At 47.5% G+C, this 24,066-nt stretch overlaps 1 protein-coding gene across 1 annotated transcript in view; it reads left to right on the forward strand.

The window, feature by feature from the left end:
• gpr158a (G protein-coupled receptor 158a) overlaps window positions 1–24,066 on the forward strand; it is an 827,720-nt gene that overhangs the window by 502,005 nt on the left and 301,649 nt on the right. The window contains exon 4 of the mRNA XM_038798141.1: window positions 11,968–12,182. Coding sequence (XP_038654069.1) covers window positions 11,968–12,182 — 215 coding nt within the window. The remainder of the gene's footprint in view (window positions 1–11,967; window positions 12,183–24,066) is intronic.

Genomic DNA, 24,066 nt, shown 5'->3' on the forward strand with positions numbered 1-24,066 from the left:
TCCCCCCATGAAAAAAAATAAACCATCAACTTAAAGATGATTTCATTTGTCAACTTTTCACTATCCTTTAAGAAATGCAGACAGTAAATATACTTTTTCGTTTAAAAAAACAACACATGCAAACAGGTATAATAATATAGTCCATTTCAGTTCCTCTTCCTCCAACTGGAATCCTTCTCGATTGACAGTCTCTCTGAACAAGAAGGTCTCTGCACGATCCATCCATTTCTCTACGCCTCGGCATTTCTCTTTAAAGTCAGATACTTTAGTTCAATCTGATCACAGATTCCCTTGTAATTCTCCAACACATGAGCATTGGTTATCACAGCTTTCAGGCAGTCAAATGCCTGTTGAAACTCTGCTGTCCACTAAAATTTTCGTGTTTTTTCAGCAAGTTCATCAGTTGCTTTAAATGTTCTTTCAATGTCTGGCTGAAAATGACCAGATCGTTGATGTAAACCGCACAATTCGGTAATCCTGAAACAACTTTGCTAGTTAACCGTTGAAATATGGCTGGGGCGTTTCTCATGCCAAATGACATAACTTTGAATTGGTATATACCATCTGGAGTCACAGAATCTAAAATCTCCTTCGTCCTTTTAGATAAAGGTACTTGCCAGTAACCTTGAGTAAATCCAATTTGGAAACAAGCTGATTGTCCCACTTTCTCAATGCAATCCTCCAAACGTGGGATAGGATAAGAGTCCGTATTGTAACTGCATTAACCTTTCTATAGTCCACACACAACTGTTGGGTACCATCCGGTTTTGGTACCATCACGATGGGTGACCTCCATTGGCTGCAACCCACTTCAATTATGCCATTTTTAAGCATACTTTCAATCTCTTTGTTAACCTGTGCCAATTTTAAAGGGTTAAGTCTACATGGATGTTGTTTGATTGGAACAGCATTTCTCACATCTACATCATGTGTAGCCATTTTAGTGTTTCCCAACTTATCCCCACAAACTTGCCCATGTGATATCAATAACTCTTTCTGGTCAGTCCGTTTTTCCTCTGGAAGGTAACTCAACAATGTATCCCAATTTTTAAGAACATCCTCGTTTTCCAATTTAATTTGAGGTATGTCAAATTCACAGTCATCTGGATTTGGTTCTTCACTTTGAGTTAGAATCATTAAAACCTCCTTTTTCTCTCCTTCCCTTTCAAAAGTACCCTTTAAGCATATTCACATGACACACTCGGTGAGTTTTCCTTCTATCTGGCGTTCTTACCACATAATTCACCTCGCTTAATTTCTTTTCAATCTGATAAGGTCAACAAAACCTTGCTTTTAAAGGTTCACCAACCACTGGTAACAATACTAAAACTTTATCTCCACAGGCAAAACTACAAACTTTGGATTTCTTGTCTGCTGCCCGTTTCATCACATGTTGTGCAACTTTTAAATGTTGTCTAGCCAATACCCCTGCTCTATTTAATCATTCCCTAAAATTTGATACGTAATCCAATAATTTAAATTCTGATTTATCACTCACCAATTTTTCCTTCATCAATTTAAGTGGTCCTTTTACCTCATGGCCAAAAATTTGTTCAAAAGGACTGAATTTGGTTGACTCATTAGGTGCATCCCTAATTGCAAACAGTACGAATCGAATTCCTTTATCCCAATCCTCTGGATAATCTTGACAATAAGCCCTCAACATTGTCTTTAACGTCTGATGCCACCTTTTTAACACTCGCTGTGATTCTGGATGGTACGCAGTTGATTTAAATTGTTTTATTCCTAAGCTATCCATAACTTCTTTGACTAACCTTGAGGTAAAATTTGATCCTTGATTCGATTCCGATGGGGAGTCCATATCCAGTAAAGAATTTCAGTAACTCCTCCACAATATTTTTAGCTCTAATATTGCAAACTGGAATGGCCTCTGGAAACCTCGCAGACACATCCATTATCGTCAAAATATATTGATTCAAACTTTTTGTTTTAGGAAGCGGTCCTACGCAATCAATTAAGAATCTTGTAAAAGGTTCCTCAAATGCTGGAATGGGTATTAAGGACGCTGCTTTTATCACTGTTTGAGGTTTCCCTAACACTTGACATGTGTGACATGATCGACAACTTTTAACTACATATTTATGTAGTCCAGGCCAAAAAAAATGTTTTTGTATTTTAGCATGAGTTTTCCTTACCACCAAATTACCTCCCACTGGTACCTCATGTGCAACTCGCAACACCTCCTTTCTATACCCTCCCGGCAATACTACATGATGAACCTCTAACCACTTTTCATCCACCTGCATATGTAAATTTCTCAATTTTCTCATCAAAGCATCACTTTTATGGTAATAACACTCCGGTATACAGTCTTCCTCTTCCGTGTATGCTTTCTGATACATCTGGTGTATTTCTACATCTTTCCGTTGTAACTCTGCCAATTTTCCTGAACTGAAAATATCCGCCTCATCCTCCAATTGTTCTTGTTCTTTTTCAACCACCTGATCAAAAATAATTTCTGATAATTGCACTTCAACTTCATCGTCCCTCTTTGATTTCTCCTCTTCTCTTAACCTGTGACTTTGCGACCTTGTTACTACACAATCCGGAAAAATCCCAGGATATTCGTCCTTCAACACTTCAGTTGTCAGATTTTCCACTGGCTTATCCACCACCAGAGACATCACTCCTACCTGTGATCCAGCTATATCATTGCCCAAGATAAACTGTATTCCTGGACAAGGTAGTTTCTCTATTACTCCTACTACCACTTCACCACTCTTCACTGGACTTTCCAACCTTCCCTTACATAATTGAACACTGCTCGTCTCACCCTGAATTCCACATATTATCACCTTTTCTGGCAATATTCCTCCCAAACTACATAACTCCTCATCTCTTACCATTAAAGATTGACTAGCTCCCATATCACTTAAAATTGTGACTTCTTTACCTGCTCCTCCTGATATACGTGAGTAAACTTTACCCACACAAGTAAATTCTTTAAAGAGATGAAATGAAATGAAAATGAAATGAAAATCACTTATTGTCACGAGTAGGCTTCATATGAAGTTACTGTGAAAAGCCCCTAGTCGCCACATTCCGGCGCCTGTTCGGGGAGGCTGTTACGGGAATTGAACCGTGCTGCTGGCCTGCTTGGTCTGCTTTCAAAGCCAGCGATTTAGCCCTGTGCTAAACAGCCCCTGGCACCTTCTTATCAATCACCTCTTGATCAGGCTGTGCAATCTTTTGCACCACCTTCGCTTCACTTGGGATTTCCTTTTTCACTTTAACAAACCCCACTGTCTTATCCTGTTTTACCATATCAACCTTCCCAGTGCTTTTCTTCCACCACCAACACTGACTTTACATGGCCTTGTTTATTATAGTGAAAACATTTGAAACTTTTCATTTCTTTTCCACCCTCCTGGATTTCCTTTTTAATCTGAGGTACATTCTCCTTATTACCTCCCATCAGATCACCATTGTGTCTACCACTTGAGTATTTCTCATGTTCCCAGTTTCTATCCCTCACAGGCTGAAACTGATATTCAAAACCAAGCTTTGATTTATGAACTAATTCATAATCATCTGCCATTTCTGCTGCTAACCTCGCAGTTTGAACCCTCTGCTCTTCCACATGAGTTCTCACTACATCAGGAATCGAATTTTTAAAGTCCTCCAAAAGTATAATTTCTCTGAGAGCTTCAAATTTTTAAAGGCCTCATCCACCGATCAAAATTACTCTATTTGAGCCTTTCAAACTCCATGTATGTTTCACCAAATTCTTTCCTTAAATTTCTAAACCTTTGTCTGTTGGCTTCAGGCATTAAAGAGATTTTTTCACCTCCTCATACGTCCCAGATACCTCCTCTGGTAGTGATGCAAATACTTCACTAGCCCTACCTAGCAGCTTTATTTGAATCAGTAATAGCCACATGTCCTGTGGCCATTTCATTTGTTTAGCTATCTTCTCAAATGAAATGAAAAAGGCTTCTACCTCTTTCTCATCAAACATTGGCACTGCATGGACATATTTAAATAGATCCCCATCAAGCCTTTGACTATGACGCTCTTTCTTGCTCTCCTCATCACTATTCTCCAACTCTACGTTTCCCTTCATGTCCGCCAATTTTAACTGACTGTCATGTTGCATGGCCTTTTTCTGAAGTTCAAACTCTCTCTCTTTATCTTTTTCCCTGATCTGTATCTCCCTTTCTCTTTCTTTTTGTTTTTCTCGGGCTATTCTTTCTGTTTTCCTTTCTTCTCTCACTTTTTCTTTTTCCTCTCTATCTCTTTCTTTTTACTCTCTCTCTCTTTCGTATTCAAGCTGCTTTAATTCTTTCTCATGTTCCATTTGTTTAATTTGTAACTGAATTTTTGCCATTTCCAATGAGTCAAACTGTATCTCAGGCAATTTTCAATGCTTAGCCACCGCCATAATTACGTAATCTTTTCACATTTTGTCAGGTAATATTAACTGCAATGTTTTTGCCAACTCTAACAGCCTGTTTTTAGTCTCTGTCCGTAAGGTACTGTGTGTGACCGTCTCCATCGCCAAAAACTTTAGAGCCTCTGAAAGAGCCATTGTCCACAACACACTTCCTACTGAAATTAAAATACCACATCTGAAAAGCAACCACAATATGCTCACCCCTCATTGTCTTTAAATTCACTAAGCCAATCCAATAGATAGATTTTTATCCCCTCGAGCCCCCAATTTGTTATGGGCCAGGGTTTAGAGAACCCCAAAGTGTATCACGGAGTTCACCTGACCCACAACTTTTACTATATTGTGGTATAGTGAGCACATGGCCCATTCTGCAGGTGTGGTGCAGCAGAAATTTAAAGTAATTTTTAAAGCAAAACAATGTTTATTCTATGAGCTCAGTTAACCTCTTTAAAACATACAGTGTACATCTTAGCAACAATCAATTCAAATACAACCCCAAAAGAATACAACACTCTCTAAGTAATCCTTAAAGTTTCCTTTTAACATCCATTAGACAAAAAAACCTTTTAAAAGAAGCTCATCAGGTTTAAATTCTCTACTGAGAGCAGTTATCACTCTAAATTCACCAAATGATCTCGAGATAGTCTTTAGATGGCAGAGAGATTGAAAATACACCTTTTGGCTGGCTTCAGCTCCAACACTAAAACAAAACCAAAAAACACAGATACACCCAAGCTTTTCCTCAAAGCAAAACTAAAAAGCAGAACCAGAACTCAGCTCTATCCACACTCTGACATCACTGCAGCCACTTGAGCAGACAAACATTTCTTGAAGTGACATTCCCATGACACTAGGCCTTGCACATTCTGACCCATGTCCGACACCGCCACCCCCATTGCCTCCACCGCGGACGCCATCGTGCATTTTCGGCCAGGGTGGCACCTATGACCAGCACCACTCCCTGCTCCTGCAGGTGGATGGACTCCTCTACCTGCATCTGCAGGTGCTGGAAACCGGCCGTCAACTCCTCCTCTAGTGCCTGGGTCTCTGCCTGGACCTGCACTATGGGTAGGGCAGGATATCTCAGAAGCCAAGACCCATCTGGGTCGAAGCTGGTTTCTGGGGCCAGCGTGCCCTCCGACCGTTCGGCCCCTCGGCTGCTCCTACCTCCACCTGCTGTACCGGAACGACTGTATGGTGCGCACCAGTGAGTGTCCCAGAAGCCTCTTGCCCAACCGAGGTAATAAACTTTGAGATTGTGGAGGGTGCTGGAGACAGCTGTGACGGAAAGTCAGTGTCCTCCACCGACCCAAACTCCGGGGTCTCCTGGGTCATGGTGTCCTAGGTCGTGGTGTCCTGGGTCGACTCGGGCAGAGGGCTGATGTTCCGGCTACTCTCCCCGTCAGTGCTCGGATTTCTGAGGAGCACCAGCCCTGGCACTCGCTGGGTGCGGGAGGCCCCAGATGAGTTGGGACCATCCCTGGCTGATCCTGTAAGACACAAGACAGCATGTTTGGTTAGACAGCCAGATGGGGGTGAAGCGTGAGGTGGTCAGGGGGGTGTGGGATGAGGGGGGTGTGGGGTGAGGTGGGTTGGTGTTAGGGGGGGTTGGAGTCTGGGGGTGGGCACACATTTGTCGTGAGGACCCGCAACCAGGCAGTGGTTCTCAGATTGTGTCATGCCGCCGACCTCTGCGTCAGCGACCTCCCTCTCCTCCAGCCCGCCGACAATGTCTAGTGCCTTCTGCTCGGACACAGTGAGGGCACGCAGATCTGGTGGTCCCCTTCGGTCTTCTCCCGCTCCCGCCGGTTGTGCGCAGCCTTGTCCTGTGGCGGGAGGGGGGGGCGGGGGGGGGGGGGGGGGAGGGAACGGACCATAGGCTGCTTTCCCCTTTGAGTGGAAGAGCTGACTGGTGGTGATTTAACCTGAGGATCACCACACCTCAGGTGAGGAGCAAGGTTGAGAAGGTGGGGCTTCATTAATAACCTCAGCCAGTTTGGGAATTGAAACCACGCTGTTGGCCTCGCTCTGTGCCGCAGACCAGCTGCCCAGCCAACTGAACTAAAGTTTATTAAAAGAACAAGTATTTTTTTAAAGTACAGTTAAACCAAGAATGGCTTCATACAGTTAAAAGTACTTTAAGCCAGTTCCAAAAGACTATACTCCGAACTAACCTTGCCTTTTCTGATTGCAATAGTCCTTGTAGATTTTTAAACCTATAGAATTCCAATAACTTTACCACACAATGTCCTGTTGTTCTTGGGGTGTCCACTGATGCTGACAAAAACTGCTTCTCTAGGTCTGGCCTTGTCTAATATGTTATCTTGGTGATCTGACTAGCTACCATGCTGTCTTCTGGGAGATCTAAACAGCACCTCCTCTACACAGGCTTCAGAGTTTTCTTAAATACATTCCTTTCCCTTTGATCTCTCTACTATTGTTTCACACAGTCTCTCAGAGGTTCCCTTTTACCAGGACTGATCAAACTCCTTTCTTTACTTTATAGCTCCTATGTTTTCAAAAGTAAACTTGCCCTATCTTTGTCTCTCTAACTGAAAATTTTACAACTTGTATTTGTTCACTTTTGAACTAAAACAACCCATTTCAAAATGACTTATTTTATTTCCTTCTATAAATTCTTATTGAAGTTACCCTTGGTTCATTGGCATATCAAAATCACTTCATACTGATGGTTAGATCCTTGCAGTCTGTCGTTTTACCCAATTACACCATTCACACCCCAACAACCTGTTTGCGAGTACATGACAGAAATATTACCAAAATAAAAGTTATAATCATTCATTTTACTAACACAGATGATTGGGAGCAGACTGATGGAGTGATAATTATCTGGGTTCTTTTTGTCCAGTTTTTCCTGGACAGGCTGTACCTAGAACATAGAACATACAGTGCAGAAGGAGGCCATTCGGCCCATCAAGTCTGCACCGACCCACTTCAGCCCTCACTTCCACCCTATCCCCGTAACTCAAAAATCCTTCCTAAACTTATTGGTCACTAAGGGCAATTTATCACGGCCAATCCACCTAACCTGCACGTCTTTGGACTGTGGGAGGAAACCGGGGCACCCGGAGGAAACCCACGCAGACACGGGGAGAACGTGCAGACTCCGCACAGACAGTGACCCAGCCGGGAATCGAACCTGGAACCCTGGCGCTGTGAAGCCACAGTGCTATCCACTTGTGCTACCATGCTGCCTGAGCAATTTCCCACATTGTCGGGTAGATGCCTGTGTTGTTGTAGCTGGCTGAGAGGTGCGACAGATTGTGGAACACAAGATTTCAGTTTACCAAAATGTTGTCAGGGCCCATAGCCTTTTCAGTACCCAGCACCTTCCGCCATTTCTTGATATCATTTGGAGTGAAGTGGGAATGGCAGAAGATTGGAATCTGTGATGCTGGGGACCTCAGGAGGAGGCTTATGAAGAATGTTTGGACAGATTTGGCATGTTTCCACTGGAGATTAGAATAGTGAGCAGTGACTTGATTGAAGCATGTAACATCCTGAATGGTCTTGATAAAGTGGATGTGGAAAGGATGTTTCCTCAAGTGTAAGTGTAACCTAAATCTACAGCCTTTAGTGTTCCTATTCAGTCTACCATTGAAAGTATTGATTTAGATTAAAATATTTGGCAGCTGAAAAAAAATTCTGATGGCTACAGTACAATAAGTATTTTAGCCTGGGATTACCATCTGCTATAGGTGGGATTCTCCCTTCTGGGGACTAAGTCCCCAAGCTGGCGGGAAAACCGGCGCCAACCACTCCGGTGTCAACAACCTCCGAAAGTGAGGAATTCTCCAAATTTTCAGGATCTAGGTGGACAGTAGAGGGGTTGGTGCCCCTCCAACTGGCGCCGAAGGGCCAGCGCGAGTTCCCGCATGTGCGGAACAGCTGGCGTATTTCCGCGCATGTGCAGACCGGCCAGCATATTTCCGCACATGCGCGGGGGTTCTCTTCTCCATGCCAGCCCCCAGGCAATATGGGGGAGCCCTACAGCCCGGCAGGGAGGAAAGAAATCCCCCCACAGAACAAGTCCACTCGCAGATTGTTAGGCCCCGATCTGGGGCCGGGGCCCCCGCACACGTACCTGCCAGGTCCCGCTGTGCGTGAGGTAAGTTATTCACACCGGTGGGACTGACCAAAACTGGATGACAGCTCGGCCCATTGTGGCCCGGAAAATCGCTGGGGGGCCACTGTCAACGGCCCCCGATCAGCATGGCGGGAATCCCGCAGCCGCCTGAAAAACGGGGCCGGAGAATAGGGCAGCCGGCCTCGGGAAGGCATTCGCGCTTCCACCCAGGGATTCTCCGACCCTGCAGAGAATCCCGGCCTATGTGTTTACTTTTGTTAATTTTTCTTTCATTTGATCACCAGCATTACTCTTGAAATGTTTTTTCCATCATATCCAGAATATAAAACGGAATTTTTAATTCTCAGGAAATGTGTTGGTTAAGTGGTGATGTCATCAGGTTAGAGAATTTAGCAAACCGATTTGATTCCAAGAAGCCCTGGAATCAGCCAGTGATTATGCCAAAATGCTAGTCACTGGGGATGTGGTTATATTGCAGATGATGTGTCTGCCCCACTGTAATCGTTTCTCAACTCTGTCCATCAGACTAATGCAGCTTTGATACTTGATGCACCATGAAGCACACCCATGTGACACAACTATTTTTGACACATATTTGAGGACATTGTCATATGCAGTGGGATGGCATAAGCCTCAAAAGTAAATTGCAAGTTATCTTACCGTGTCTGGTTAATGCCACAAGCGTTGTATTGATTGACTCGGCTAGCTTGGAAATCAATTTACACGAGCTCACTTGAAACTAATAAATCCAAATATCCCCATGTATCAAAATAATTGATACTTTCCTCAGCTGAAGAATGTGATAAAAATGACAGTATTTTCTCCTCTTTCATCAGTTCTTGATGCGGGTTGATGTCATAAACATTCGGGTAAAAGCAAAAGTATAAAACTCAGCCTGGTATTGGGAGAATTCTGTTTCGACAACAACGAACTGTCAGCAGTGATCCATGTCAGAGCTAGCATTGTGGCACATCATGTAAAACTAATTGGCACTTTTGCCTTGACATTTTGTTTTTGCAAAGGTACCAATGTGTGAATGAATGAGACAATTATCTAGACATGGCTCTGAGCCTTTACAACTTATTAACAACCTAAAACCGTGTACAGCAACTGTCAACATCAGGTGCATTGTTATCCCTTGGTATCATGTACCTTCCTTATCTGAGTTGGATCCTTGTCTTTGACTACCCACCTCTCTCACATATAATGACGCAATCAAGTAATGATAAACATAGATCCAAAATTAATCATGAGAAAAACCTAAATTCTTTTGCTCATTTACGTCTGTTGGTGATATAATTTCTCTTATGATGGTGTTGATTTTATGTGTTAACACCTCTAAGCTATTAAACATTCCATATCATAGTCTATCAAACAATTGTCCGAGGTTGCAAATTTTCAAGTCACCACATCAGAAGAAACCATCCAGCTCTAAACACATTGGACTGGATTCTCCGCCTGGTAAACTTTTGTCCTCCTGAATTGCACCAGGTTTATGATCCCCTTGGGGCCATAAAGCAGGATGCAATTCAGTATTCCACGCCATGCAAATTGGCATGGAATACGAGGAATTCCCAGGGAATCCCGCTATCGGGCCGCCATCTTGAGCGAGATCCCACGACCGGCCACACCCCCACTCCAAATCGTCCGGGACCCCCATTCCCGTTGCAAATTTGTCTCCCCCCCCCTCACCCCCGCACAGCAGTCCCCCCACCCCCAAGTACGGGGATGACCCACTCCTTCTCCCCAGGGACCCATATAATAGAGGGATCCCACAGGGACCCCTAGAATAGAGACCACACAGGGTATCCTGTAATATGGGGATCCTCCACTGGGACCCCTTCAGTAGCCCTCCCCCAGGAACCCTGTAATAGGTAGACCTCTACAGGGACCCCTGTGATGGGGGACCCTCCCCTCGACCCAGTAGGAAGGGGACTCTCCCACAAGCACTTTCTGCCAAAAGAATCTCCCTCCACAAACGACCCCGCACACAGTCCCTAACCCCGCAGAAAAAGGAGCCCTGTCTGGAAGCTAGGGAGCAGTCCAGACTGGGGCAGTGGGAAGGTAGGAAGCATTGTAGCTGTAATACGTACCTTCCAGCTCCATGTGTCCATTCCTCAAAGGAGAGCAGCTGTGCCTGCCTCTGGGTCCCTCATAGCCATTAGCTGCTAGCCATTCAGAGCTTTCCAGTAGTGGTCTATGATTGACAGCTTGTGCAAGCCATCTGCAGCTTTGATCCATTCAGATCCCTTCACTGTTCAAGGGCCGAAGAGGTGAAACCCCAATGTTTGGGAACATTGACCACATCGATTAGAGGTAAGTGCAATAAAATCACATGCTTGAGTGATTGGAATGCACTTACATTTCTTTGATGTGGTCAATGTTTACAAACTGGACTTTCTAAATAGATGCAAATGGGTGATTAAGACCCATGGACCTGGTGCAGGCCACCAGTCGGGAGGTTGGAGCATCGCGTTCGGATCGGTGCCTGGGTCATCAATTTCCAATTTTCACCCAATACCGATTCTCCGCCCCATCGGAGAACACATTCCGGGCGTCCTAGGACGGAGAATCACACCCATTATTTTTGGTCCTTTTCCCATTTGACAAGTAGCATTTGTTCCTATTTATTTTATCCTCTTAATAGCTCCCTTCTTAACAGTACTGTGGATGTACCGACATACATGGTCTGCAGCAGTTCAAGAAGAACCTTAGCAAGGGCAATTAGGGAAGGGCAATAAATGCTGGCCTAGCCAGCGATGCCCACATGCCATGAGTGAATCAGGCAAATTAGCCTGCTTTAGAAATTTGATTGCACTGTGCTTATTTTACAGGCACCTGGGGATCCAATATGTCGGGCAGCATAAGTGCACTCATTCTGTGAAAAATGTGTGCCACTCATCATATTAGATTTGGTTCGTGGGCAGCACAAGTGGATAGCACTGTGGCTTCACAGCACCAGGGTCCCAGGTTCGATTCCCCACTGGGTCATTGTCCGTGCGGAGTCTGCATGTTCTCCCCATGTCTGCATGGGCTTCCTCCGGGTGCTCCAGTCCAAAGATGTGCAGGTTAGGTGGATTGGCCATGATGAATTGCCCTTAGTGAGCAAAAAACGGTTAGAAGGGGTTATTGGGTTGCGGGGATAGGGTGGAAGTGAGGGCTGAAGTAGGTCGGTGTAGACTCAATGGGCCAAATGGCCTCCTTCTGCATTGTATGTTCTATGTTCTATGTTTCTCTGTAAATATCTAAAGCATGCATCAGAGGCATGTTACCCATCTATCCATTTAGCACAAGATTAAAATTATTCTGGAAATATTTAAGCTTAATATGGATTGAATTATCATTGAAATTAGATATAAAGCAATCCACACTTGGAATTGTCTGATAAATCTAATCATAACTCTGCTCATAAAAACCTAAATGTTTATACTGTGGTATTTTGCAGGGAAGATTAAGCAGCACGCCATTGGCCAGGGCCAACATGGAAGTGTATATGAGTGCCTTCCCTGCAGGAATGGATGCAGCTCATGCCAAGATGACAGCCCCTGTCATGCAGAGGAGGACAAGCACCTGCGCATTGCCATATTCGCATTCCAAGCTTTCTGCATGCTGTTGGATTTCATTGCTATGCTAGTGGTCTACCACTTCCGCAGGTGTAAGGTAAATATTAAGTCTCCTGAATAATGTATTAATGCTGTAATAAGGATGTTAACGCAGGTTCAAATTGCAAAGCGAGCTGTGAAAATCAGAGGGAAAGTTCCATCAAAACAGTGGTTAGCACTGCTGCCTCACAGCACCAGGGACCCAGTTCAATTCCAACCTTGGGTGACCGTCTGTGTGGTATTTGCACTTTCTCACCATGTCTGCGTGGGTTTCCTCTGGGTGCTCCGGTTTCCTCCCGCAGTTCGAAGATGTGCAGGTTAGGTGGATTGGCCATGCTAAAAAATTGCCCCTCAGTGTCCAAAGATGTGTAGGTTACACGGGGTCATGGGATTACGGGGAAAGGGTGGGGAGTGGGCCTAGGTACTCTTTTGGAGGGCCAGTGCAGACTCACTGGGCCGAATGGCCTCCTGCTGCACAGTAGGGGTTCAATGGATAGAACCATTGATCTCATGAATATACTCAACTTCAGAAACCACGCCCAACTCACTGGCAGACCAGCTTTGTGGTGTCTGGTCAATGGCTGTGCCACCGAATAGTAGGATCGGGGTTCCTATCTGTGCTCCCTTCCATGGCCAAATGAAAGGGATAGGCCAGGACCACGCACTTCCTAACAGGGTGAAACAAAGAAAGGAAGTTAACGAGCAACGTTGGCAAATGTCTAGGAGTAGGTCTCCTTTTCCAGGCCATTTCTTTTGACCTTGTAAATGCATCAAAAGAGATGGAAACTGGCAAAAGGAATGATCACGGAGTCTGCTAAAGCTTGGAGTTCTTTTACCATCTACCCAAGTTTCAGCTACGCCCAAGTGGTATCATTCTTGCCTGTCAATCAGTAGGTCATAGATTCAAATGCCACTCCATAATCTCAGCTGGCACTTCAATGCGGGTCCGAAGGCATACTGCACTGTTGGAGGTGCTATCGTTCAGATGTAAGAATGGGTGATGCAGAGTGCTGTGAGGTATCAGGTAAAGACTGTACATATAGATTGGCTTGTTGCTTTTCACAGGTACTGTGTTGCACTGACATACTGCATTTTGGACTTCTCTGTGAAAGAATGACTGAATAAGTAAACAGGGAGATAAGCAATGAAAACATTCTGATTCCCCTGGCACGGCAGAAACAGAGCAGAGTGGGAATTATATTCCTACTCATTCCTGTGCTGTGACAATTTCAACCTCATACTTTATGTAACTCGGGCTCCTGTGGACATACATTGGACCCCAGATACAGTGCATTTGTAACTACCAATTTATCGGGTTTTTAACCTTGCTCAGTAAGACCAGGGTTGCATGGAGGCCTGCAAGGCAATTATTAACCTTTCCCTTGTAGGATCAGGAGGAGCTCCACAAGGAAAGTCTGGTCCAGTCTGTTGCTGCACACTTTGCATCCTACCACCATGCCTCCATCCCATCCACAAGCCTCGATTCTGAACCCGGTCATTTTTGTGTATTAAATGTGAAATCTACGCCCAAGGTCAGCCTGCAGCCAGCACCAGATACCCAGCCGGTGATCACTACCAGCTGCAAACACCAACAAACTCAGCCTGGGAAGATGACCTTGTGTTACGGCCTGAGGTCAAATAATCATTGAAATTAACAGTCATGAGGAGTCAGCACCATATGTGGCAATTCAGAAAGTTGGAGGTGTTGATTGGGTGTTGAAGTGGCGAGTTAAGACTGGCATAAGCATGGGGAACAGAAAGGAACAGCATGAAGCAACATTTGCAATGTGACAATTTGAGGTACCTCCTTTGGCAAGGGTGATTGCAATGTAATGTAGTTTGTAGCTCCATGAAAATGATGAAAGCTATCTTCATGGCCCAAAGCAACAACTTTGCTCCTGCAGATTTTATTTCACCATTCCTTTCTTTTGTGATGAGAATGATGCGCTTGGTCAGGCATTTTACAAATTGCCTTCAAATCCATTTAACAGCTGCAACCTTACATAACATTTAATTTCTAATGCATTTCTAGTTACCTTTTCTTAAGCGTGAGCACAATATGATTTTTTTTCTTCTATTAAGTCTGCCCCTAGGTAATAGCTTATTAGGTTAAAACCTATTCTGGCAGCTTGCCAAAAAAGGTGTATTAAAATAAGCCTAATGGGTCCAAATGTCATTTATGTTCACAAAAGGATCTGAACAAAAGAACCAGGAATAATGCCACAATTGATCATCAGAAAGTTATGATTCTGCATGCAAATGTGTGTATTGCATTACAACCACAAAGTGCACCTTTATGGTTTCTTTAAATAAAGGAACACTTCATAGGAGAGTTATCAAACCAAATATGATGCAGGGTCACAAAAGGAGATGTTAGGGCAGATTACCAACAACTTGATCAAAGAGTTTCTTAAAGGAAGAAAGCGAGGTGGAGGGGTTTAGGGAAGGAATTCCAGTGTTTTGGCCCAAGGTAGCTGAAGTCCTGTCAGCAATGGTGGAGTGATTAAAACCAGGATGCATGAAAGCCAAAATTGGTGGAACGCAGATATCTCAGCTGAGAGGCTGGTAGAAGTGCCAGAGATTTTTAAAATTTAGTAATTCAAAGAATTTGGGGGTCTCTGGCTAGGCCATCATTTGTTGCCCATCCCTAATTGTCCTTGAGAAGGTTGTGGTGGGTTCCCTTCTTGAACCGCAACAGTCCATATGGTGTAGGTAAACTCACTATGCTGTTAGGGAGGGAGTTCCAGGATTTTCACCAGCGACGGTTAAGGAGCAGTGATATATTTCCAAATCAAGATGGTGAGTGACTTGAAGGTGAACTTCCAGGTGGTGGTGTTCCCATGTGTCTGCTGCCCTTGTCCTTCCAGATGGTAATGCTTTTAGGTTTTGGAAGGTGCTGCCTAAGGAGTCTTGGTGATATTCTGCAGTACATCTTATAGATAGTACACGTGGCTGCCACTGTGTTGTAGGAAGGGCCAAGGCCATGGAGGTCTCACAAATAAATGAGAAGGCAGGTGCATTTGCTGACAGGCTCAGCATTCAGAATTGGTGCTCGCAGACATGGGTGGAATTTTCCCATCTTCCAGCAGTGTGGTGGGCGGGGGGTGGGGGGGGGGGGGGGGGTGCGGAGACAATGTGGCAGTGAAAAGCTGGTTTCTCACAACATAAAATGACAGCGGGAACACCCTAAATGGGGGGCATTAAATAATTTTGCATCGTGTTAATGGGATACAGCTGAAGGCCCAACTGGAATTGTCCCCCGTCTGTGCAATCAACCATGCCACCAGCTAATTTTCATGCTGGTCCAGAACACACGTGGACCAAGATGCAAAGGAAGGCCTGGGGCAGCTTATGGAGATCGAAGTGAAGATGGAGGCCTCCAGCAACTGGACCATGGAACACCACGTGCAGCAGTGGGTGACTGGAAATCCACCATGTGGATCTTCTCACACTGTAACCTCTCCCAGGAGATGGGTGTCATAGAATCAGAGAATCCCGACAGTGCAGTAGAAGACCCATCGGCCCATCAAATGTACACCAACCCTCCAACCCTGCCTAGGCCCACTACCCCACCCTATCCCCATAACCCCACCTAACCTGTACATCTTTGGACATTAAGGGGCAATTTATTATGGTAATTCCGCCTAACCTGCACATCTTTGGACTGTGGGAGGAAACCGGAGCACCCGGAGGAAACCCACGCAGAACGGGAGAATTTGCAAACTCCACACTGTACTGCAGATCTCATCAAGACTCCTTAGGCTGTGTTCTCGGAGCTGTGTCTCCCAGGAGATGGGTTTCCTCAGAGCACTTCTCCCAGGAGCTGACTCTTCAAGCTTCAGTTGATGGCTGCAGGAGGTACTGTTGGGCTGTGCTGATGTGCAGCTATGGTGGGCTTTTGGAGGCGATGCGGAAGGTGATGTGGATTCGGGGGACAGGCAGCATTTTAGGGGACTTCGACATTCACCTACACAGAATGAATATGGGAGGTTGAAAGGTGATGGTGGGGAATTTAAATGTAACACCGGAAAGGATCAGTAGTTATGGGAGTGGGGAGGGTGTGAATGAAGGTGGGGAGGGAAAAAATTATTTGACTCAACTTGGAAAGTTACTGACACCATGGCTGCTTGCAAAGATGCAGAGCCTCATGGTAGAAATCTCGAGAAGCTTCAATAGGTGATGGGGCGGGGGAGTAGCCTGTGTGGGGTGCTCTTTCGGAGAGTCGATGCTGACTTTCTGGACCAAATGGTCTCCTGCTGCACTGCAGGGATTCTCTGGGTCTATGGGAGTTGGGTTATTTGGTTTTGGGGGAGATGCAGGTCAGATCAACTGGAGAACTGAAGTGGAACCCAATATGTAGTACTTAAAATGCGAGGGAGAGAGAGGCGGAGAATCACGGAGACCCCGGAGAATACCGGGTCGGGCCCGCTATTGATAGGCAAACGGTGTTTACTGTACGTGCATTCTGGAACGCATTGATGCCAGTGTCGAGGTGATGAAGAATTGCGATTTGGTGGCAAAATATTGGCGTCGGAACCAATTCTCTGCCCAATCGCCTTTCCCGATTTCGGCGCGGCTAACGCAGAATTCCGTCCAAGATATATACTCTTTTTAAAACATCTATGTGATTATTTCAATGCATCCACCTCAATAGTGATAGGGACAGAGACACAACCCACGTTTAGTTGTTCTGCACTAGGAATTGCAGAGCTGCATTAACATTTCAAACCCGTTATCCATTAACAACTCTCAAACTTTAAAGATTTATAACTTGAGAACTGATGCATTAAAGTAGGGTTGAAAGAGACAACTTGCATTGGCTTAATTCTAATCTAAGTAACTCAAGCCCATTGAAGCTAGAATTAAACATCAAACTCTGTTTGCGTTAATGCATTTTAAAGGGGCCAGTGAAGCAAAAGTCATCCAACTGCCCTGATGCTCCACTGACTTTCTGCCTGGCAGTTTGAATCCCTCCTTTCAGTGGCTTTTTAACCTAGAGAATATTACAATTGACTTTATTTTAACATGATGTTGGGTGCGATTTAACATGCAAAAATCAGAGTCCCATTTGGGCACACGTAGCGGGGTGTTTCTTGGTGCTTGCAGCACATTGACAGTCAGTCTGGCCACATGGCGGTGCCCCTGTCAGCCTGGCAGTGCCACCGGGGCACAAAGGCAGTGCCAGAATGATACTGCTAGGGTAGCCAGGTAGCTAAGGTGCCAGATTGGCAGTGCCAAGGTGCCCAGGTGCCAGCGAGAGTGCCAGGTTACCATCCTGCCCTGAGCCCAACCACCCGAGAGCCTCCAATAGCCTGGCAGACTCCCCCAGGTGCCAGTTCATGTGGACAAGTGCTAAATGGTGCCAGGGCAAGGCCTCCCTGCTGAGGCCGTTAGTTCCTGGCCTTGGGGGAGTCCGAGGATGAGATCCAGATCGTGGCGTCTTGCGAGGTGTTCTGAGCGTCGCAAATATCGCGAGAGGCCTCATCGTATCACCAAGTCGGGCGCAACAAGGCCGTTAAGTCACACATGCAAGCTTTCAAAATTAAGGAGCACGATCTACCAGCTGGGTGCGAAAATGAGTTGGAGAAGCCGAACTTGGGAACCAGGCCGGACACCAATTGGTTTCTGATCTAATCAGCCAGTTCCCGTTGGCGTGATTCGGATCCCGCAGTGGTGTGGCAAGAACCCAATAATCACCAATTAAGGCCAATCTCCATCCCATTAACAGGAAGGAGCCCCTATCCAGCAGCTACCCGTGATCTAACCATCTCCCCAGCGAGCGGTCATGCGGGCGCCGTTTAGTACATCTATTTAAAAATGTAAAGCTAGCTGAATGGCTGTTGTGGGGATTCGAGGAGGTGAGTAGCCATCTTCAGAATCGGGCAGTTAGCCCAGGAGCATAGGGGTCACTGCCCATGGGGGAGCCTCTGGGGGGAACAGGCTCGGTCAGGAGATGTGGACCACCATCAGTAGGCTGTTGGGGAGGGGGGGGTGGGTGGGCAGGGACTGGTCTAGTACCTGTGGACCAGGCATGTCAACCCCCCCGCGGGGGGTTAATCCAGCTGCTGCCTGTCTGTTCCACCGAACACCCCGGTAACCGGACCCCATTCGTATTAATATAAGGTCACTTTTACGGCGACTGACTGTGGCGGCCGATGACTGCACAGCTGACGGCTATTGCTAATGATGAATTGGAAATTCTAGTAATGTGAGCATCTCACAGCTCCCACGTGGATTCCTGTGGGGACACGTGCCATGAAGCAAGGGGTTGTAACTGTCTAGCATCCCAATCAGACTGTGAGGCCTGGACACTTTGCTTGAACTCCGGAGGCATCAACACCACAGAGGCAGAAGCCAACCTTCCAACACTCAAGAGCTGGGCCACAGCACTGGGGTTAACCTCGCCTTGCAGCCGGGGGTGCGTGTGCAGGGCATGTTGGATGGCACCATGAGGGATGGCAGGCGATATGAGAATGGGGAAAGCCTGGGGGACCCACAGGTCTGGGATGGAAGTCATAGCTGCTTGTCTGTTCCTCACCCTCTCCAACTCTTTATGGATATCACATGATGGATGATACTGTGGACCCGCGCAAGCTGCCCTTGCGGTGGCTTTGGCAGGCCAGGCAGCCAGACGCCAGAGAAGGTGGCAGAAGCGCCAATAGAGGCTCGAAACAGCAGCCCATGTTTAAGGGCCATGTTTGAGGACCCGGCCACCCATCAGGCCAGGGAGGGACCCAAAGTGGAGGCTGACGACGGCCCAAGGTGTACAGGCATCACAGGTCTTTCAAACTGATGTCGGACAGCATGTGTCACAGGAGGCTCCTACTCAACAAGGAAATGGTGTGGCACCCATGCCATGATCTTCCAGACTTGGCACCATGTGGAAGAGGAGGATACCTGCTCCCAGTCACTATTCTAGCCCCATCTCCTTCTCTAGTTTATTTCACAGCTCAAGCGAGGATTTGTGTGGCATATCCCAACCAACAGCCCACAAGTAGTTTGACAAAGAGTCATCTGGACCAGAAACGTTTGCTCTTTTCTCTCCTTACAGATGCTGCCAGACCTGCTGAGATTTTCCAGCATATTTTCTTTTGGGCCCACGAGTCATGAAGTCACTGTGACCTGTTTTCCCAGGCAGTTGATTATATGAACTTTAACCTTGACAAGCCCCATCAAGATGGCCGGGCAGCAGGTTACGCCGCCATCGACTTGATGCCCCAGGTCCAGGGGTAATAGATGGCACGCATCTTGCCTTGCGTGCGGGAGTCCGGGAGTGCCTTTCTTTAACAGGAAGGGGTTCCACTCTCTGAACATCCAACTCATATGAGGCCACCACCTCAAAATCATGCACCTGTATGCACGCTTTCCTGGGAGTGCGCACAACAGCTACATCCTGAGACATTCGTAGATCTCTGGCATCTTTAGGGACACCCAAAGGTAATCGGATGCCTCTTGGGGGATAAGGGATACCAGCTTAGATCCTGGCTAATGACGCTAGTTCAGAGGCCGGTGACCAATGCAGAGACCTGATATATGAATCCCATGTGTCCACCCGGGCTGTTATTGAGCAGTGCATCGGAGTGCCGAAAATGTGGTTCCGATGTCCGAACCACTCTGGTGGTGCACTGCAGTGCGCACCCCAGAGGGTCGTCCGCTTTGTGGTACGCTGCTGTGCTCTCCACTGCCTGGTACCGCAGTGGGGCGACGTGCTGGAGGTGGGGGAGGAAGAGCCGATGGCCATCTCCAATAAGGAGGACAAAGAGGAGCCGGGCCAGGAAGGGGAGGAGGACGAGGCTGCAGAGGACACATGCGAGCAGCTGGAGGATGGACGATAGACGACGGCGGCGAGGGTCCGGCAGGGAGGCCCTCATCCTCGTCCGCGTCTCATGGAACGAGGCTATTTCTGTCATTGCACCCCTCTCCCAATCCCACTCAATTTCCCCCACAACAGTTCCCCCCTTCCCCTGTCAGCGGGTCAATGTACAAGGCAGGAGAGTGATGAAAACCCGCTGTGAGCTGAGCCCTGGTCTATTCCATAGTCTGACTCCTGTCTGTCTGCTGAGTGCGCTCTCACGCCCATCACCTGCACGTGATATGCTTTTGGGGGGGGCGTGTCCTGGTCCAGTAGTGCAGAGAGCCCAGGGGAATGGGTCTGGGGAGGGTGGAGCAACTAGGGGAGGGGAGGTGCAGGCCGGCCCAGAGTGCGGAATAATCATAGAATTTACAGTGCAGAAGGAGGCCATTCGGCCCATTGAGTCTGCACTGGCTCTTGGAAAGAGCACCCTACCCAAGGTCAGCACATCCACCCTATCCCCATAACCCAGTAACCACACCCAACACTAAGGGCAATTTTGGACACTAAGAGCAATTTATCATGGCCAATGCACCTAACCTGCACATCTTTGGACTGTGGGAGGAAATCGGAGCACCCGGAGGAAACCCACGCACACACGAGGAGGATCTGCAGACTCCGCCCAGACAGTGACCCAATCCGGAATCGAACCTGGGACCCTGGAGCTGTGAAGCAATTGTGCTGTCCACAATGCTACCATGCTGTATGTGACGGATAATGTGATGGAGCCTTTACATATCTCAGGTGTAACATGTTTTAATGGAGCATAAGTACAATAGTGACCCCACCTATCCCTAGCCTCAGATAGAGCCACCCCCATCACCCCCCCCCCCCACTTCCAATACCCTATCAGCGATCCTCAATGTCCTTAGCCCTATGTATAGGTGTGCTCCCAGGATACACATCAGGGGTGACGGAAGCCTGCTGTTTACTGTGGCCTTTGATGACCCTGGTGGGTCATCTCCGGGCCAGAGGTCAAGTGTCACCATGCTGGCATGAACAACTTACGTGTAACAGGTCATCTGGTTGGGGGCCGATGGATCCTCATCTCTGCGGTGTAGGCCGATCTCGACGTCAGTGACCAATCTGTCCTCTGCCACCTACCCGACCCCCAGGGCTCGTTCCTTGTTGGGGGTGACGATCCTGAGGTCCAGAAACCCGCCATCCATCTGGGCTCTTTCCCACCAATTGTGTGCTAACTTCTCCTGCAGGAACACAGAGGGGGGGGGGGGGGAGGCGCATTGTGAGCCGAACACTGCATAGGGTGTGGGGGACAGCACTGCCGGGCATTGGGGGGGTGCGCTGGTGGATGCCATGGTGCGCTGGGGCATGGCATTGTGCTGGTGGGTGTGTGGGTGGTGGTGCCAATCGCAGAGTCACCAGGTAGTGTGGGGAATGCCAGGCAGGGGGTCAATGCAAACTCACACTGGGCCCGGTGGAAGTCATTGAGCTTCTGGGTGGCTGTCCTCCTGGTCACACTCCCCAAGCTGATAGCCGCTGCCACTGCCTCCCGCGGGGTCCTGTGGCTGACCCTCCCATCCCCTTCGGGGGGGGAAAGGGTAGCCCTGCTGGTCTCGACCCCTTCCACGAGCCTGGCCAGGTCGGCAACCCCGAATCACGGTGCCGGTCTACGTTATTATGTAGATGTGTGCTGTCTGGAGTTTGCTCTGCGGGGTCAGTTTAAATGCTGCTCCCTCTTGTTAATGGCGAGCTGCCATGCACGGTCCCGATGAATGAGCTGGGGGACAGTCATTTGCGGTGTAAAGCCCGTTGGCGCCAATATCGGAGGCGGTGCCGCTTTTGCGATGCTCCGCCCTCTCCAAAACGCCATACTCTACGAGTATGCTGCACACCATATGGACAGCCTCAGGATGTTACCTGAGGCCCTCCCCCCGTGCTCCGCCCCTGACGGGTCGAGTTCCCGATGGCGGGTCTCTCATGCTATTTTTTTCGTTCACTCGACATGGGGGCTGCGGATTGAGTCCTCTTCGCCACAGTCGGGGGAGAGCCGATATGTTGGCATGGGCTGGGGTGGTCCGGGGGTGGGGAGCCTGGCCAAAGGGGGGCATTATTTGGCAGGCCGGGTGCCATGTTGCTCGAACCCGGTAATTCTCTGGCTGTATCTGCAGCTCGAGCCAGGTGCTCTATGCTGCGGGCCTGCCAGCTCCCCACCAGACAGGAGATCGGTTGCTGTTCTGCGCTGTTTCTTTGGTTGTAAAACCCACCCGCTCCCACTCCGGCTTCGCGACATAATCTCCAAATCGGAGAACCCAGCACCATGTCTTTCGGGACTTGTGGGAGGAAGCTGGAGCACCCGGAGGAAACCCACACAGACATAGGGAAAACGTGCAGACTCCACACAGACGGTGACCCAAGCCGAATCAAACCTGGGACCCTGGCGCTGTGAAGCAACAGTGCTAACCACTGTGCTGCCGTGCCACCCACCTTGGACCATTACACGCAGAAATGGAAGTAAACAAGTTCAATTTCTTTTAAGATGCATACCACAGAGATGTGGACCGAACTTGAGCATCATGGAGTCATTTTGGGCCGTGTACATACCCTTGCAGTGTGGTTAATGCCAGGCACCATTTTGGTCAGGTTGTTAGCATGGGCATTCAGAGTCTGCATCGGAAATATGTGGAGTAAGCAGACATGGCGTTACTCAGTGTGTAATGCTTATTTTTCTCCAGCAGTGCCATTTTGACCCCACCACTCTAGCTAATGCCCTAGTCTTACACAGCTGAACATGCTTTCAGCTGCATGAAGAACACCCCTGGTGTAGTTGCTGGTGGGTTACCACTGGTTCTGTCTGAGTTTCTAAAAATACCTTTGAGTTTTCCGTTCCTATTTAATATTGGTGACTTCTACAGTGAGTGGGTTGCCTTTAAGGGTTCTACTCATAATAATAATAATCTTTTTTGTCACAAGTAGGCTTACAATAACACTGCAGTGAAGTTACGGCAAAATCCCCTAGCTGCCACATTCCGGCACCTGTTCGGGTACATAGAGGGAGAATTCAGAATGTTCAAATGAGCTAACAGCACGCCTTTTGGGACTTGTGGGAGGAAACCAGAGCGCCCGGAGGAAACCCACACAGACAGTGACTCAAGCCGGGAATCAAACCTGGCACCCTGGCTCTGTGAAGCAGAGCACCTGCTCTCAACAGCTCTCAGTCAGCAGCATGACAGGTTGAATGAGGACAGCCATACGAGCCACTTGCTTAGAGAAAAGAGAATATGGAGCAGGGTTTTCAACTGGAGATCATAGTGCCCACCGTCTTCTGAGAGCAATTCTCTTCCCGCCCCATCAGCGAAGAGCAAATTGTAGTCCGTCTCCATATTACAAAAGAGGCACTCTGAAGTTTATCGTCTGTTTTAGGTTGACTTGCCACCTTATAACTGGAGGTAGTCGGTGCTGCCAGTGATGGCCAATGTTACCTTGACCATGAATGTCTTGGTGTTGGGATCCTTCCAGGTTGCAGTAGGCAACATTTTTAATATCTTCCAGCTTTCCATCCAATACTGTGAGTGTAAAGCCACCATAGTCCCAGATGGCCACAGGTTGCTTTCTCCTTTGTGGGGGAGAGCTGACTGGTGGTGATTTAACCTGAGGATCACCACACCTCAGGCGAGGGGCAAAGTTGAGAAGGTGGGGCCTTCGTGAATAGCCTCAGGCAGTACGGAAATTGAACCCAGGAATAGACATTGGGTGAAGCATACAGACTGTATTGCAACACAGCAGAGAAGATGCGTTGAGAGATCAGTTCAGTCAATAAGAGGGTTATTCAGGAGTCTGGTAACGGGGGGAAGAATCTGTTTTTGAATCTGTTCGTGCATGTTCTCAGACTTTTGTATCTTCTGCCCGATGGAAGAGGTTAGAAGAGAAAATAATCCGCGTGGGAGGAATCTTTGATTATGCTGAGGAAGTATAGGTGCTGTTATGCTTTCTTGGTCGTACCGTTGACATGGGTGGACCAGGACAGATTGTTGGTGATTTGAAGCTGTCAACCATCTCCATTTCGGCACCATTAATGCAGACAGGGGTGTGTACGATCCCTTGCTTCCTGAAATTGATGACCAACTCCTTA

This window comes from Scyliorhinus canicula, chromosome 5 (genome assembly GCF_902713615.1).
Source record: "Scyliorhinus canicula chromosome 5, sScyCan1.1, whole genome shotgun sequence".
NCBI classification, from domain to species: Eukaryota; Metazoa; Chordata; class Chondrichthyes; order Carcharhiniformes; family Scyliorhinidae; genus Scyliorhinus; species Scyliorhinus canicula.